The sequence below is a fragment of the Cladophialophora bantiana genome (genome assembly GCF_000835475.1).
Source record: "Cladophialophora bantiana CBS 173.52 unplaced genomic scaffold supercont1.21, whole genome shotgun sequence".
Taxonomy (NCBI): Eukaryota; Fungi; Ascomycota; class Eurotiomycetes; order Chaetothyriales; family Herpotrichiellaceae; genus Cladophialophora; species Cladophialophora bantiana.
In genome coordinates, this window is record NW_015971595.1 from 51,792 (window position 1) to 67,593 (window position 15,802).

Here is a 15,802-nt window from a genome sequence, read left to right on the forward strand (position 1 = left end):
TCCATACTTCACGAAACGTCTGTTCGAGCGCTGGTGCATCAGCGGTCTGATAGACGGCGCCCTCCCCTGAGCAAGGAAGTCAGAAGATTTAATCATGGCCGCATTGTCAGGCTCGGACCGCGTTGGCGCTGCAGGAAGTCAAACGCAGGTACGGGTGAGGCTAACCACTCGAGACACAGAACTCGCCGTCGCGGACATCGCTCCAATACTTGTTCCTACGTCTTTCCGCCGTTTGGCACTCTCTACTCTTGTCAACAGCCTCCTTGAGACCGAGAAGACGATCCCTTTGGAATTCGTCATCAACGGCACCTATCTTCGGACTACATTGGACGAGTACCTAACGAGCAACGGCATTTCCGCAGAGACTACCCTCTCCATCGAATACGTACGAGCACGCATTCCCCCTCAATATGTGGCATCCTTTGAGCACGACGATTGGGTCAGCGACGTTGACGTCTTGTCCTCCACCTCTCCACGAATTCTTACTGCAAGTTACGATGGTCTGTTAAGAGTATGGAATCTGTCCTCCCAGATTGTCGCGACATCTCCCGGCATGGCACAGGGCGGACATGGTTCTTTCATCAAGTCCGCAAAATTCGTGTCTCCCACTCAAGTTGTCTCGGGAGGGTTCGATCGCACTTTGAGATTGTGGAAATACTCGGATCAGGAAGGGTTTGCAACCAATCTGTCACCACAGATCGAGCTCTATGGGCACAAGTCCTCGGTAGAATCTGTGTGTCCCCACGGTGCCTCTTTCCGAATACTGTCAGCCTCCTCTGATCACTCCGTTGGAATTTGGTCTTCCCGAAAATCAGATGCGCCCGCAGCACCTGAAGCCCTAGTCCCAAAGACAAGAACCAAGGACGGCAAGAGGAGGAAATTGAATAGCGAGGTTGCGGTGTCACAGCGCGGCCCCCTCACGCTGATGCAGCAGCATACGGGACCAGTCTCTGGGGTCATGTTCGATCTCAATGATCCCACGGTGGGCTATTCCACATCCTGGGACCAGACAGTGCGTACCTGGGATTTGGTCACCGCTTCGCCAGTGGACACTCGGACCACGTCAAGCGCATTGCTCTGCATTGAGCATATGCCCTCACTTCATCTCATCGCGGCCGGCTCGGTCAGCCGTGTGGTGAAGCTGGTGGACCCACGGACTTCCGCCGCCACAGTCACGGCCATAACCCTGAAGGGCCATAAAAATTCAGTCGTCAGTCTGGCCCGAGATCCCACCAACGACTACACCATTGTCAGTGGCAGTCACGACGGGACATGTAGAGTTTGGGATGTCCGAAGCACCAGGCAGGAGAAGGAGGGCGCGGTCGGGCAGAGTCTGTATACATTGTCAAGAGCAAGCCTCAATGGCGTTGCCAGTCCTGCGGCGGGTGATGGTGTCAAAGTTTTTGCAGTGTGCTGGCACAGCCAGATTGGCATCCTCAGCGCAGGTGAAGACAAAGCCGTGCAGATCAACCGTAGCGACGACCAGACCTGACAAGTTGTCCCATGCACAATCTCCCCACCACGAATCACAAGAGGAGGTCACCAGCAGTCACATCCTTGGCTTGACGTTAGCAGAGCTCTCAGTCAGTTTACTAGGAGGTTGATCCGTCAACTTGTCAAGCCTTTTGCGGAGATGGTCAAGCTACGGCAAGCCACAGACGGACAGACCAGGATGATGACTTGAAATTGACGTTCGCCTGGCTCGGGCTATACTCCGTCCTGCTCGGCAAGAACATGACCTTTTCCTCTTTGTGCACTATTATCCGAAGACAAAGTTTCTCCTCACCGTGGGCAGTGGATGCGCTGCGGTGAAAGAGCAGAAAAAGTACAGAAGAAACTGGCGCTAAATGACGCCGAAAGACGCAAGTATCCCAGGGACCTTGCGGACTTCCAGAAGCGGACAAGGATAGCACAACAAGCCACCGCTAGTGAGTTACGTATACCATGCAAAATGACCGGGCGGTCAAGACGGACTCGACCATCAGGCATTGGCTGTTGCTGGACCAAGAAGCAACACGTGCCTGTCAAAGATCTCGGAGAGGCGGAGATGAAAAGGCCGAAAAGCTTACAAAAGTGGCAGGTTTGAGGTGATGCTGCATCCATCAACACAGGCTAGAGGTCTAGCCGTCTAGCCACATCAAAAGAGATCCGGAGGTAAGAGGAAAGACAAAGTTTAGCGGGAGATGCCGTGGATCACAGATTGCGAGTGCATGTGGTATGGAAGGGGATGGAGTAGGAGGAGGCGAGCGAGTACCCAGTAGATGGCGGGAACCTTGCATGGGGGCAACAATAGGAATACCGAGTACAAAGCCACACAGTCGATCCGCCACAGTCATGAGGGAGAATGTCCCTACCGGGTACCTAAGGGAGGGAGCGGAAGAAAGCTGTCCAGCATCATATGCGAATTCAATCAATCAAATGCGAGGAGGTAAAATATCCAATTCAATAATACCCTCGAACTAACTGGCGCGAGTGGGCTACGGCGATGGGGGCCTTTATTTAAACTGCAATGGTTGCATGATTATTACGCGGGTGGTTTTGGCACGAGTGGCTCAGGTGGAGAGCAGTGGCCTAAGGAGCCACGGTGAACAGGCTGTTCAGGTGTCCGATGGGCTCAAAAATGCGATCCAAAGAGTAAACTACATGGTGGCTGGACCCTGATGCCCGCCGTGTCTTGCCGGCATCACTTACCTCCCAAAGCTTGGCTCGCCCATCTGGTTCCTGAGCCTACCGTTCCTGTCTAGGTGCCTACGAGTAGCAATAAACACCGACTACCTAGTAGCCCGAACCACCCCCTCCCCCCAGCTCGCCAGGTCCCCCCAAAAGACCAACAGGCGCCCCCAGCCCGCTTAACACCATCCATGCACGCGCACTAAACCTACCACCTGCGTCTGCACCCTGCACCCTGCAAACTGCGACTGCGAAAAACCGCAACTCCAAAACTCCCCTTCCACTCGCTTGCTCGCTGTCTGTCTATGATTCAACCCTCTTCACATTTCTTCACTCTCGTTGAAATCAATACACCCATCTTCATCCCTCGTATCTGTCCATCTACTCCGATTCTTGGATATCTCGATCGCTACCCCTTTCGCCTTTCGTCTCAGAGTTCGCTTGACGACCGCCCTCTCAGTAACCCTGGGTCCCCCTACCACCAACACCACCCCCCTTGCAGGCATTCTCTCGCTTATACAAGTCCAAAAATAAATCGATCAGTTCTACCCTCTGACATAAACGCTTGGTCCAGCAATACCCATCATTCCGTAACGACACATCAGTTGAGAGTTCCGGGACCGGTCCTTTTTGTCGCCCTTTGCTGACGAGAGAAGTTGGGGGAAAAGGTCCAAAGAAGCATTACAATTATTTGTTGTAGGGCGACAATTGACACTATCTTTTTGGGCCATCGGGCAGTGGTTGCTGACCACATTCTGTATGCAGCTTGCCGTTCGCTGTCCAACTGCTTCCCATGGTTTCATCCTAGTCTTGCACAGCTAAACCTCTTTGCCTTTTGGTTACGGTCCGAACAAAGTCGACCATCTTGTCAGACATTCTCTGGCCCTGTCCTTCAACAGTCCCCATCGGGTACCGTCGCGTTCCGCCGAAGCCACCTTCATGCCAATCAAGCTACCCAAGGGGTTTCAGCGACGGAAATCTTCAGGCAATGCCTTGGACGAGGTGCGCAACCCTCCCGGCGAGTCCTCCTCCTTCAGAGTTCTGGAGAGGCCAGCAAGCAAAGAAAAATCTTTCGATGGTGGAAGGCATTTGAAGACAGCGGCTACTGGAGCACCGCCACCACCGCCAAAAGATCACTTTGACCACGAGGAGGTGGATTTATTTGCACTGGGCCGCCCAGATGCAAGCAACCGGTACGCGGAGAACACAATCAAGGTTTAATTATTCGAATTGAATAAGACTGACAAGACTGTCTAGGGGAAGTGGTGGTACTGAACGTTCCCATTCTACAGCCCCTAACGACAGTGCCGCATCCTCTGCCCGCCTCAGCACGTCTTCGACAAATCCCTCTTCCATTGACACAAAGTCAGACAAAAACGTTCAAGGAGGTGCTGGATCAAGGCCTTTCAACGATATTTCCGCACCACACTCCGTGTTGACTCGGCCTGGCTTCATCCGCAGCCCTGCCCGAACATTTTCCTTTGGGGTGGTAAAAGGGAGTCGAGCATCGCCCGCCTCACCAACTAGTGCTTTGCCTCCATTGATTGACACCACCAGAAACAGGGCAGTCACGACAAGCACCACTAGTACAGCCACACCACCAAGACTCTTTGATACCGACTTGTCACTGGAGAGTTCCGAATTGGATGAGTTTGGAAACATGTTTGACCATATTGGGTCTAGTCGTGACGCGGTCCCCAGCCGGCCTATACATCAACAGGTACGAGAAAGCTCCGAAAGTTCTCCCAATATTTCGTGCTGATGTTTCACAGGCCTCGATATCTTCTCCTCCTACACATTATCCTCCGACCTCTTATCCAGAGGCAAGTCCCGTCCGTATCAACCGGGCGGCTCCTCCTAAGCCTATCTCTACCGACCGCTCCCAAATCGTTGAATCATCTCCTTATTCATGGGCCTCCCATGATTCCAACGATCGTCTGATGCGGTCTCCGAGTCCGTCCAAGACGATTACCCAGGGAAGTCCCATGCAGGCTGGAGAAACTGCATCCCATCCCGGAAGGTACGGCTCCATGTCGGAATCTACAGTTATTGCGAGAGTGCCAGTGGGTCAAACAACCCTTACACAAGAGGAGGAGCTACAACCCACGCCGTTAATGCAGACCAAGTCTGCGGACAGCAATACAGCCTTGAAAACTCCTGCTAGAGACGTCGACGGCGAATTGTCTCCGAGTTCGACACATAGCGCCACGTTTGATCCAATTATAGCTGCCGATGCCCAGCTTGCCAATATGTACCAGGAGGCCAAACCGGTGCCAGCCAAGTCGATTGCCATGAACAAGGTAATGACGCCCGCACAGTGGGAACGTTATAAAGAACAAAAAGAGATGGACCGGCGGCTTGGTGCTCTATCTGATGACAGTGGTTCCGAAGCGGGCGATAATTCCGAAGACGATGACGAGCTTGAACGGAGTCGCCAGGCAACAAAACAACGTCGAAAGCAAGAAGCTCACCTGGCCGTATACCGGCAAAAGATGATGAAGGTAACAGGCGAAGCGCCACAAAATCGGTCGGCGAGTAGTCTCAGCATGCTGCGGCCCGCCGACAACAACTCAGCAACCGATCTCAACAATCGCTTATCGCGGATGACTTTGGAGTCTAAGCAGTCCGGCAGGAGCAGTGGGGAGGATGAAGAAGAAGATGAGGATGTGCCGCTTGGAATTCTCGCGGCACATGGGTTTCCCAATAAAAATCGGCCACCAACACGTCTTGGGAATTCCCCGTCGAACTCCAACTTGCGCAGCGTCAGTCAGACGCAAGGGGCTCCGTCGGTAATTAGCCAGGCTCCCAAAGGAGGCAACTTACCTGTCTTTGCTCGACAGCTCCCCCCTGATCCCTACTACGGAGCCAGCCTTGTCAATCCCTCAAATCGTGAGGCTCTGGCCCTTCATCCTTCTGGCCCACCCCTAGGAGCTGGCCCTGCAACTGCCCACCCGATACACCCTGCAGGCCTTGTCGGAGTTATTGCCGGAGAAGAACGTGCTAGAGCTGCCCGAAGGGGCAGTCCCAACCCTGCCGGCAACTACGACATGCCCCCAATGGGACCTCCTCCTGGCATGGTGAGGTCGCAGACCACGGGAACTCTGCCCCCCATGGGCTATCCGGCCATGGGAATGCCGGGGATTCCCCCAATGCTGAGTCCGGGGGATCAAGCGCAGATCCAAATGTCCCAACAGATGACACAAATGATGCAGATGCAAATGCAATGGATGCAGCAAATGTCACACATGATGGTAGGACCGATGACTGCACCGCAAAATATGCCTCCCCTTCCGGGTCTACAAATGCCAGCGTTTGGAAGGCCTCAGTCATTGGCGATGCAAAATCCCCCAACTCCCCAAGCGAACCAGAGGACCATGAGTACTCTCAACCCCAGTATGGCGCCCTGGAATAGCAAGCCACCGATGCTGCCATCCATCAATGTCAATGGAAACTATGCGCCTTCAATTGCGCCCTCGGAGCGTAGCAACATCGGCCTAGCATCAAGATACAGGCCCGTCTCCACCGCTCCTGAGCCAGATGTGATGTCTACTCATCGAGCATCAACATTTACGTCGTCGAGTGTGCGACCTTGGTCTACGATGGACCAAACTCGCCGACCATCCGGACATGCCACTAAGCCATCCGTTAATACGCTCGGCCGAAGATCCCCGCTGGCGCTCCAGGATGACGATGACGACGAGCAAGGGTGGGCCGAGATGAAGAGGAAGAAAGATAAGAAGCAAAAGACTTGGGCCCTCCGAAAGGGACAGAACACGCTTTCAGAACTGTACGCCAACGCCTCGTAACGATCCCGCACTTCAGCACTTTCAATGTCTAATATGGGCGTCCTTACGAAACGATGAGGGGCATTGCAGTGTTTAGAATTCTGAGACGGCAAAGCATACATCAGCATTCTGGCGGAAATTGGAAAAAAGTTATTTTGGGTAATGGTATAAAGAGTGAGCGTGATAGAAGCTCCCCTGCGGAGCTCCCCTTCGGATGTATATAGGGCGAGGTGGAACTTCCAGAGACATATTATACGCACAAACTGCATAGTTGTAAAATAATCACAAATCAATCTATCCTGAGAATAGACTGTTCGTGTATATCTCCCGTATCGCTGTGACATACCAAGTATGGGACCGGAATTGATGCCAAGAGTTGATGTCTTGTGCGAGGCGGCGACGATGGTGACGAGGCGAAATTGCTGACTGGCGGTTGGCGCAAGATCTGACCCAGGCACCACTGCTGGGTACCGCCACCACCACCAAACAAATCCTTCTCGCCTCCTTGTCCGTTGATCTCTTAGTGAGAAACCCCGAACTCAAAAGCAAGCGAATGTTGGACGAACACGAGGTCGTTGCTGCCTTCACCGTTACACTCATCACATTCGTTGAACCAACCTGATCGACGACTTCGCCGTTCGTTGCGCTCCCTTGCAACCGTTTGTCTCTAGCGGCATTGTCCAGCCTAGGGGTCGAGCAGTCGGTAAACCAGAGAAGAAGGCATATACAAGCAGCACATCTGACGGCCGGTGAGTTGATGATTAAAGAACTGTTCTTGTTGAGTTGGGGGCTTGATCCTTTTCCACCCTTGCTAACCGCATTGCTTGGAACAACTCCTGAGGAACTATTTGGAGGTTCTCATGCGCGCAAAGCTTGCGATCCTTCTCACTTCTCTGCTTGTGTGCTTGTTGTCGACTTTGATTCCGAACGCTCTCGACCGCGTCCTCCCGCTGCTGCTCCACGGCAAGGACCATCAGGCTAATTTGACTTGGGCATTTCAGCAGCAATTCTCATATCTCTTTGATCAGGCTCGCACAAAGGTCCCCTCCCTCGCTGACATGGTCTCCGTCCGGGCTAAGCCCCGCTTCCGACAACACCAAAGAATCGAGCCAGATTACTGCCCCTGCACGTTGACGCAGTATGAGTCTGAGCGCACTGGCATGCGAGTCATCGTGGTGGACCAAGAAGGCCCCAAGTTGCACGGCTTCTTTGTCCTGGCCACCGAGATCCACGATGACTCTGGGGCACCGCATACGTTAGAGCATCTTTGCTTCATGGGGTCCAAGAGCTACAAATACAAGGGCTTTTTGGACAAACTCGCCACACGAGCATATGCCGGCACCAACGCGTGGACAGCTACTGACCACACAGCATATACTCTAGAAACTGCGGGCTGGGCCGGCTTTGCTCAGATCTTACCAGTCTACCTGGAGCACGTCATTCTTCCAACCTTGACGGATGCGGGCTGTACGACCGAAGTGCATCATATCGATGGAAGTGGCAACGATGCTGGTGTCGTATACTCGGAGATGCAGGGCGTGCAAAACACGGCGTCGGAACTGATCGAGCTCCAATCCAAAAGGATCCTGTATCCCGAAGGGGTGGGCTATCGCTATGAGACCGGAGGCATGCTGGAGCAGCTCCGTGTCCTTACCGCCGACCGCATTCGAGAATTCCACCGGGAAATGTACCAGCCAAAAAATCTTTGCGTTGCTATTTTTGGGGAAGCGAAGCATAACGAGTTGCTGGCCATCCTGGATGAATTCGAAACTTCGATCCTACCCCACATTCCACGTCCAGACGCTCCCTTTAAGCGACCATGGATGGAGTCCACACTGCCCCCATCGTTGGAGGAGACGACGCTGTTGAGAGTCGAGTTTCCCGAAGAGGACGAATCTTTTGGTGAGGTTGATATTCGGTTCTTGGGCCCTAACTGTGCAGATGCGTTGGAGGTAGGGGCCCTCAATGTTGCTCTCAACTATATCGCCGGCTCTTCGGCTGCACTCCTTGACCATGTCATCGTGGAAAAGGAGCAGTTGGCAAGCGGGATTTTCTACCAGCTCGACAGCCGCCCGCGGACGGAGATCCAGTTTTCCATGTCCAGCGTCGAGACCAAGCGGCTAGAGGAGGTTGAGAAACGCTTCTTCGAGGTGTTACAAGACGCGATGGAACAACCTCTGAATATGGATTTCATGAAGGATTGCATCGACCGTGTGGTGAGAACAAGCAAGTACAATGCGGAGAGCTCCGCCACAGCGTTTGTGGACTTCATCATCTCCGATTACCTGTACGGAAACAGAGATGGGTCAACCTTGGAAATTGTGAAGTCGCTGAAACATTATACCGAGATCCTCACAAGCTGGACGGAAGAACAGTGGAAAATCTTCATCAGGAAGCACATTTCTGATGCGCCTCATGTGTCGACCCTGGGCATTCCTTCTGCACGCTTATCAGAGAAGCTGAAGGCGGATGAAGCCAATCGAATCGAAGAGCAAAAAGCCAGATTAGGCCCGGAAGGATTGGAGAAAATGCAAAGAAAGTTGGAGGAGGCGAAGGCCGAGAACGACCGTGAGATCCCAAGGGACTTGCTAGGAAAATTTAAAGTCCCCTTGACAGACTCGATCCATTTTGTGACAGTCCTGGGCGCTCGAGCAGGGCGGGCATTGGATCTCGGGAGGCGAAACAACAAGTACCAGAAAATCATTGATGGTGATGCAAAAGAGGTACCGCTCTTTCTCAATTTCGAACACATACCAACCAACTTCACCCGAGTCCACATGATTATTTCTACCGAAACTCTTCCAGACGACCTACGACCACTCTTGGCCATCTACATGGAAGCTTTCTGGACCCTACCGATCAAGCGGGGTAATGAGATTATCGATTTCCACCAAGTGGTAACCGAGCTCGAGCGGGATACCGTAGGCTATTCGATTGATGCGGCGAACAACCTAGGCAATGTTGAAGGCATCAGAATAAGTTTCCAGGTGGAGAACGAACGGTACGGAGTGGCCGTCAAGTGGTTGACCGAATTACTTTACAACTCCATCTTTGATGTGGAGCGGCTTAAGGCTGTAAACACTCGACTTCTTGCAGACGTGCCCGACGCAAAGCGCAGCGGAGATGACATGATGATGACGGTTCACTTCATGACACACTTGGCTCCAAAATCGATAACCCGTGCAAGGACTACATTGGTCAAGGCGCTCTATCTGAAGAGAATCAGGTACTTGCTCAAGGTGGATCCCCAACGAGTCGTGAGCCGGCTGGAGCGACTACGCAAATTACTATGTCGCTTCGAGAACTATCGTGTCCTCGTCATCACAAATCTAGAAAAGGTGCAAAAGCCCGTAAGCACATGGAAACCCTTCCTGGAGAAATTGGAACCGACGAAAGAGATGACTCCCATCGGTCGTCGCATCGAGCGACTCAGTGAAGCCGGTATGCATCCCGGGAAACTGGCCTACGTCGTTCCGATGCCGACAATTGACTCGTCTTTCGCATTCGCCGTGGCCCGCGGACCGACTTCCTACGACGACCCGCAATTACCCGCAATAATGGTCGCATTAGCATATATGAATGCCGTCGAGGGACCGCTCTGGGTCGCTGTGCGAGGCACCGGGTTAGCGTATGGAACCAACATGGGCTTCGACGTCGAATCTGGGTTTATCCACCTAGATGTCTACCGTTCCCCCGATGCATACAAAGCATTCGAAGCATCCCGAAAGATAGTCTCTGGCTACATGACTGGGGTTGTCGACTTCGACCCACTTATGTTGGAAGGAGCGATCAGTTCTATCGTGGTAATGTTTGCAAATGAGCAAGCAACCCTTGCGAGTGCCGCAGGGATGAGTTTCGTTCGAAGCGTAATGCAAGGTCTGCCGGATGATCACATGCAGAGGATGTTGAAGAGGGTGCGACAAGTGAGTGTGCAAGACATCAAAGATGCGCTTGAGAAGGTGGTTTTCAATATTTTCCTACCTGGGAAGGCAGATATCGTGGTGACATGTGCGCCGGGTCTGAAAGAGGTGAGTATTCCTGATATTCGATGTTGATCTTTGCCGTCCCTGAATTCACCCCTGTTTGCACTATTCGTGCGAGAGATGTGGACTGGCAATCTATCTCGGACCAGGTGAGCTAACAATATCGATTCGACGACAGGCAATCACCGATGGCTTAAAAGGCGCGGGCTTCTCTCCCGAAGTCCGCGATCTAAATTATTTCCAGGATGACTATGGGTTGAAACCGGTAGATGGTGAGGTTGAGGAAGACGAAGATGAAGATGAAGAGGAAGACGATGACGGCGAGGAGGAGGATGGAAAAGAAGAGGGCGATGACGACTCAGAGGGCCTTGGAGGGAGCGAGGGTTATGAGATCATTGAAGGGAATGAAGACTGACGTTGAAGGTAAAGGAGAAGATGGTCTGGCGTTGCAAGAGTTGTTGGTTTCGAGGCGAGGTTTGATACGGAAGTGTCAGAAGCATCATCTTGCTATGTCGTACGACGTGCCTTGTGTTTGCTAGAATAAAGAAAGGGAAAAAGATACCCGCTGTCTGGTCCCAGAAAGAAAAGAGTATGAAATTGATTGCAGACTTGATGGACATGAATGACTTGCTCGGGTGAATTTGGCCCTTGTTTCAAGAGTGAAGAGCCGTCGCCGTCGCCTTGGATGGTTTTTGCAAATACCCCCCGAGTCCCTACCTTGTCACAGCCTTGCCGCTATTTCGTACCCACCCGAGTATCTCGTTATGTATAGATGTGCCTTGGCTACAAGCTCGCCAAGTATGGGTTAGATTCACAAGAGCAAGATTTGGGAGCGCGATTGGCGAGAATGCTGTTTTATTCCTTTTTGCAGGGACTAATTGTCGCTCAATGAATGCGTCAGGCATCTCTGCCGCCAGAGAGCCGAGATGCACAGGCCACATACCGGGATAAATATGGAGTAGGCTATCGACCTCGCGGGGACTCCAGAGTACCACTCCAACATTCATTCATTGCTTTGGAGAGATTTGGAGATGCGGGTGTCACCACTACCTTGGTTTAATTGCTTTCCCCTCAAGGTCATGGTCCTATTTAACCTTCATATGTCCGACCTCATACCATGAAGAGCCAGCCGGTTACCGTCTATTCCGTCGGCCTGGCTCCAACAAGGAGAACGCCCCAAGTGCACGAACACAGTCAATGGCATCGCCAAGTTCAACTCATAGACCCGCATTCCAAGATGAGCCTATACCATCCTACCCCGACCTTCCAGGCAAAATCGCCATCGTGACGGGAATCGGGCAGTACGGCGACCCCTCGGTCGAAGACAACTGGGGCAACGGGGCCGCCGCAGCGTTTGGGCTCGCGCGTTCCGGCGTCAAGGTCTTCGGCTGCGACTTGGATCTCGACGCCGCGGAGCGCACCAAGCGCCGGATCCAGAAGTACGTGCCCGACGCGGTCGTCGACGTCATGGTGGCTGACGCGACCAAGTCAGCTTCGGCGGCGGGCTTTGTGGACGCCGTCGTGAAGAAGCACGGCCGCATCGACATCCTCGTCAACAACGTGGGAGGCGCGCTCAGGGGCGGGCCCGCCGAGATGCCCGAGGAGGTCTGGGACGAGCAGTTCGACGTCAACCTGAAGTCCGTGTATATCATGTGCCACCACGTGCTGCCCGTGATGGAAGCGCAGCGCGCTGGGAGTGTGATCAACATCGGCAGCATCGCGGGTCTGCGGTACATCGGCAAACCGCAGGCCGCGTACGCGGCGGCCAAGGCGGGCGTGCACATGTTCACCAAGCACACGGCCGTCATCTACGCCGACAAGGGCGTGCGCATCAACGTTGTGGTTCCCGGACTGATCTTCACGCCGATGTTGGCCCGGACCGCGAACTACTACGGCGGCAACTACGACGAGTTTATCAAGACGAGACACGGCCAGGTGCCCACGGGCGAGATGGGCACGAGCACCGACGTCGCCAACGCCATCCTATTCCTCGCCAGCACCGTCGCATCCCGCCATATGACCGGCCAGGAGCTCATCATTGACGGCGGCATGACTTCCAGCACCGGCAGCGTCACGAGCGGAATGGCCGAGAAATAAAGTGACGAATCTATGGTTCACAGCAGTCAGTGGTGACGTGTATAGCTAGCTAGAAGCCTTTTCGCTACGTGCCTAGGTACATATCATAGATACTTTTGCCCCCCCCCCCCCCCCATCTGCTGTTGACTTGTTGGATGAATCGATCATTCCCGCAGAAGCCACCGTCAAGTCTATCCCAGACGTAGGGGGCACAAACATAGATCAGGGGACTATCATCGGGGTAGAATGCCTGTGACTATAACTTTTCACCTTCTGTCCCTAAAAACGCGTCGTGAAGACTTGGGATACCCAGTCCTACAGCTGCTGTGGCACCGGCGTCGACAGGCAGGATTGCACCTAGTTTCCATCAGCGTTGTCTTTGACTGCCAACTGTGCAGTATGGAATCCACTTTCTTTGGCAGGGTGCTGCCTACCGGTTATCCATCGAGCACAATCAGAAGCCAGAAAACGCACCGCGGCTCCGACGTCCCAACCACTCCCTTCTGTGCGTAGGATGCTGCGGGAAGCCCGTGCCTTTCGCTCTGCTTCGGACATACCACCCTCGACGCCGCTGTGTGCCCGATATGTCAGATGTTTTGCAGGAATGCCCTCTTTGAGACTTGGTTTACTTACTACATCATGGGAGTGTAGACCATTCCTGAACGTTCCAACGTGTTAATCAGAATCGAAATCAAGCACTCTTTGGAACTCTCCAAAGCAGATCAACTCACCTGGACAGACGCAGTTCACTCTGACGCGGTCCTTCCCATGGTGGGTTGCCTGACTTGATTGTCAGTCGATGCCTTCGGTTTCGGGCACGGGATTGGACGTGACGACGATGTCCATGCCATCGTCGGCATTCAACATACCATCGCACGGGTTAGGTTGACGACGGATCCCTTGGACGTCGGATAGAATATGGCTGGATGGCCACCGCGAAGACCCGCAACACTCGCGAGGTTGACTATCGCCCCTGCGCACTGGCCGTCATTCTTTTTCATTTCGGGGATGGCATATTTGGCCATCATGATCATGCTTCCCACGTTGACTTCCATCGCCTTGTAAAAGGCCTGCATGTCGACCTCCGTCGTGGTTCCCTTAGGCCCTGTAATTCCTACCCCCAAAAGAGTCAAAAACAGGAAATGCAGCAATTGTGTCTAAGATATAGTAACAACTCACCGACATTGTTCACTAGGATGTCTAGACGCCCATATTTTTCCACAGCTAGGGCTACAACCTTCTGGCACTCGTCCTCCTTTGTCACGTCAGCTGACACAGCTAGCCCGGCGCCGTTCCCATTTGACTCAATCATCTCGACCGTCCGCTGGGCCAGGTTGTGCTTCAAGTCGACACACACCACCGAACAACCATCTTGAGCTAGTAAAAGAGCTGCAGCGCGTCCGTTTCCGATTCCATCTCCGAGAGCCCCAGCGCCGGTGATGATGGCAACTTTGTGATGTAGGAATCGCTCGGGCGGTTGGTGTGACATGTTGTCAGTTACAGGGTAATCCTTCGGTCAATGGCGGCCAATGTTTTGGAGAGCAAGAGCCGCCGGTACCCAGTACACATCAATAGCAAAGACACAGGACAGGGAAATGCTACAACCTCTCTAAAACTTGGCGCGGAATTGTAGTCTCGTGTTGGAATCGGTCGACGGTAGCAATCTTTGCCAGTACAACACCCGCGGGAAGACGATTGACCTGGGTATGACGAAGTACATAACCGGAGCCCAGTATTGAGCACAACGGACAAATGCCTGCGGGGTCTGCTGGTTCTTTACCAAGGTACACCTATGTAGTCCCGATCGACTCCAAATATGTGATGTAGCCTTGCTCGAATTGAGAGAGGGCACCCCCGCAAGCCGGGGAAACAGACTCGGCAAGTCGGCTTCATGGCCGGCGATTACTTCTTTCTTATGACGAAGGCCGTCTGCTAAGCTGTATGATGTTCCCTATATCATGTGCGACAGTTTTGTGGGGAAAGTGGTAGCCAGGATCCTTACTGTCCAGGAAACTTACAAACTGCCAGGCATTCACAATCTCTTCGACAAAGCAATATTGGGACTTCGGATCGAGTAATCGAACGCTGGCGACACAGAAACACGCAATGACAGCTCCGGTCCAAGGAAATGGATTCGCTGAAAGGGACAACAGAGCAATTCCTTTTCAAGGCGACCAGCCCTACGGGATGCCTGCAGACTTGGTGATTGCCGGCGCGATGGAGGTTGACACCACCGACGAACGCCTATGGGTCAGTCTGGCATGCGTCTTCCGTTCACCTTTCCAATCCACCCTGCTCACTAGATGTCGTTGACATTTTAAACTGATTTTAGGTGCCACAAGCTCCATCCGTTCATTTTCGGCCTCTTCTGTTCAATGTGAGCCAGGGCTACTTCGTCAACATTCTCCGGGTTCGAAAAGCTGGCGTCCTGTCTCGCCACCAGCACACCGGACCGGTCCACGCCTTCACGCTCCGTGGGCGCTGGCACTACCTCGAACACGACTGGCGGGCGCAAGCGGGCAGTTACAGCTTCGAGCCCCCCGGCGAAACGCACACGTTGGTGGTGCCGGATGACTGCGAGGAAATGATCACGCTGTTCCACGTCTCGGGCGCGTATGTGTACTGCGACCCCCACGGTAAGGCAGAAGGGGTGGAAGACGTCTTCAGCAAGCTCAAGCTGGCTCGCGAGCATTATAAGAAAGTCGGCCTGGGCGAGGATTTCGTGGACAAATTAATCAGATGAGAAATTGGACAGAGAAGATCGATCGAGGGAGAGGGGAGTGCGCTCACAATGAAGCCGACGACGTGTTTTGCTTCGCAGCTTCTTCTTTGTTCCCCGACTGTGAATTTCGTTCATTTTCAACCAAAGAAGCAACGCCAACGAGAAATGGGGACTCGAAACCCGGTGAAGAAATTCAATGTTTTGTCTGTTCTCCTTTCCTCTACGGCCCAAATGGCCCCTTCCATTCCATGGGTTCATCGCATGCGTCGCCGTAGGATAGTGCGTGCATTGAAAGTATACCTCGCCGTATTCCCCCCTGCTAGATTGCCTTGTCTTGGCATTTTTGTCACTGATGTCAACCCTTTCTTGCCTATTCAACCTCGAACTCGACGCCTTTTGCACAACCTCATGTATCTTTTCCTTTCCACCTCACCCTCTCCTTCTACTTCATATCTCGACGCTACAAGGCTGGACTGGACCGTGTTGTGGTGGATGACTCGTTAATGATCAAGATCCAAATCCTGGACCTCCGGACGCCCAGTGCCAGGAACGGTCCCAAGGCACGT

The 15,802-nt window shown here is 53.2% G+C and overlaps 6 protein-coding genes across 6 annotated transcripts; 5 read left to right on the forward strand and 1 right to left on the reverse strand.

Moving 5' to 3' along the window:
- Positions 1-94: 94 nt before the first annotated feature.
- On the forward strand, positions 95-1,492 carry Z519_11126 (uncharacterized protein; the record flags this gene model as incomplete). Its single annotated transcript, XM_016768839.1, has 1 exon — positions 95-1,492. One exon carries the CDS (start codon positions 95-97, stop codon positions 1,490-1,492), a length of 1,398 nt encoding a protein of 465 aa, XP_016614685.1.
- Positions 1,493-3,609: 2,117 nt separating this feature from the next.
- Z519_11127 (uncharacterized protein) lies at positions 3,610-6,476 on the forward strand (the record flags this gene model as incomplete). Its single annotated transcript, XM_016768840.1, has 3 exons — positions 3,610-3,863; positions 3,928-4,390; positions 4,443-6,476. 3 exons carry the CDS (start codon positions 3,610-3,612, stop codon positions 6,474-6,476), a joined length of 2,751 nt encoding a protein of 916 aa, XP_016614686.1.
- A 1,037-nt stretch (positions 6,477-7,513) lies between these two features.
- On the forward strand, positions 7,514-10,853 carry Z519_11128 (uncharacterized protein; the record flags this gene model as incomplete). Its single annotated transcript, XM_016768841.1, has 2 exons — positions 7,514-10,483; positions 10,617-10,853. 2 exons carry the CDS (start codon positions 7,514-7,516, stop codon positions 10,851-10,853), a joined length of 3,207 nt encoding a protein of 1,068 aa, XP_016614687.1.
- A 782-nt stretch (positions 10,854-11,635) lies between these two features.
- Z519_11129 (uncharacterized protein) lies at positions 11,636-12,535 on the forward strand (the record flags this gene model as incomplete). The annotated part of the gene is made up of 1 exon (XM_016768842.1): positions 11,636-12,535. One exon carries the CDS (start codon positions 11,636-11,638, stop codon positions 12,533-12,535), a length of 900 nt encoding a protein of 299 aa, XP_016614688.1.
- Positions 12,536-12,871: 336 nt separating this feature from the next.
- Positions 12,872-14,003, reverse strand: Z519_11130 (uncharacterized protein; the record flags this gene model as incomplete). The annotated part of the gene is made up of 5 exons (XM_016768843.1): positions 12,872-13,085; positions 13,148-13,172; positions 13,246-13,294; positions 13,384-13,628; positions 13,694-14,003. The coding sequence occupies 5 exons, from the start codon at positions 14,001-14,003 to the stop codon at positions 12,872-12,874; spliced, it is 843 nt and encodes a 280-aa protein (XP_016614689.1).
- A 617-nt stretch (positions 14,004-14,620) lies between these two features.
- Positions 14,621-15,257, forward strand: Z519_11131 (uncharacterized protein; the record flags this gene model as incomplete). The annotated part of the gene is made up of 2 exons (XM_016768844.1): positions 14,621-14,764; positions 14,847-15,257. 2 exons carry the CDS (start codon positions 14,621-14,623, stop codon positions 15,255-15,257), a joined length of 555 nt encoding a protein of 184 aa, XP_016614690.1.
- Between the last annotated feature and the right edge of the window lie 545 nt (positions 15,258-15,802).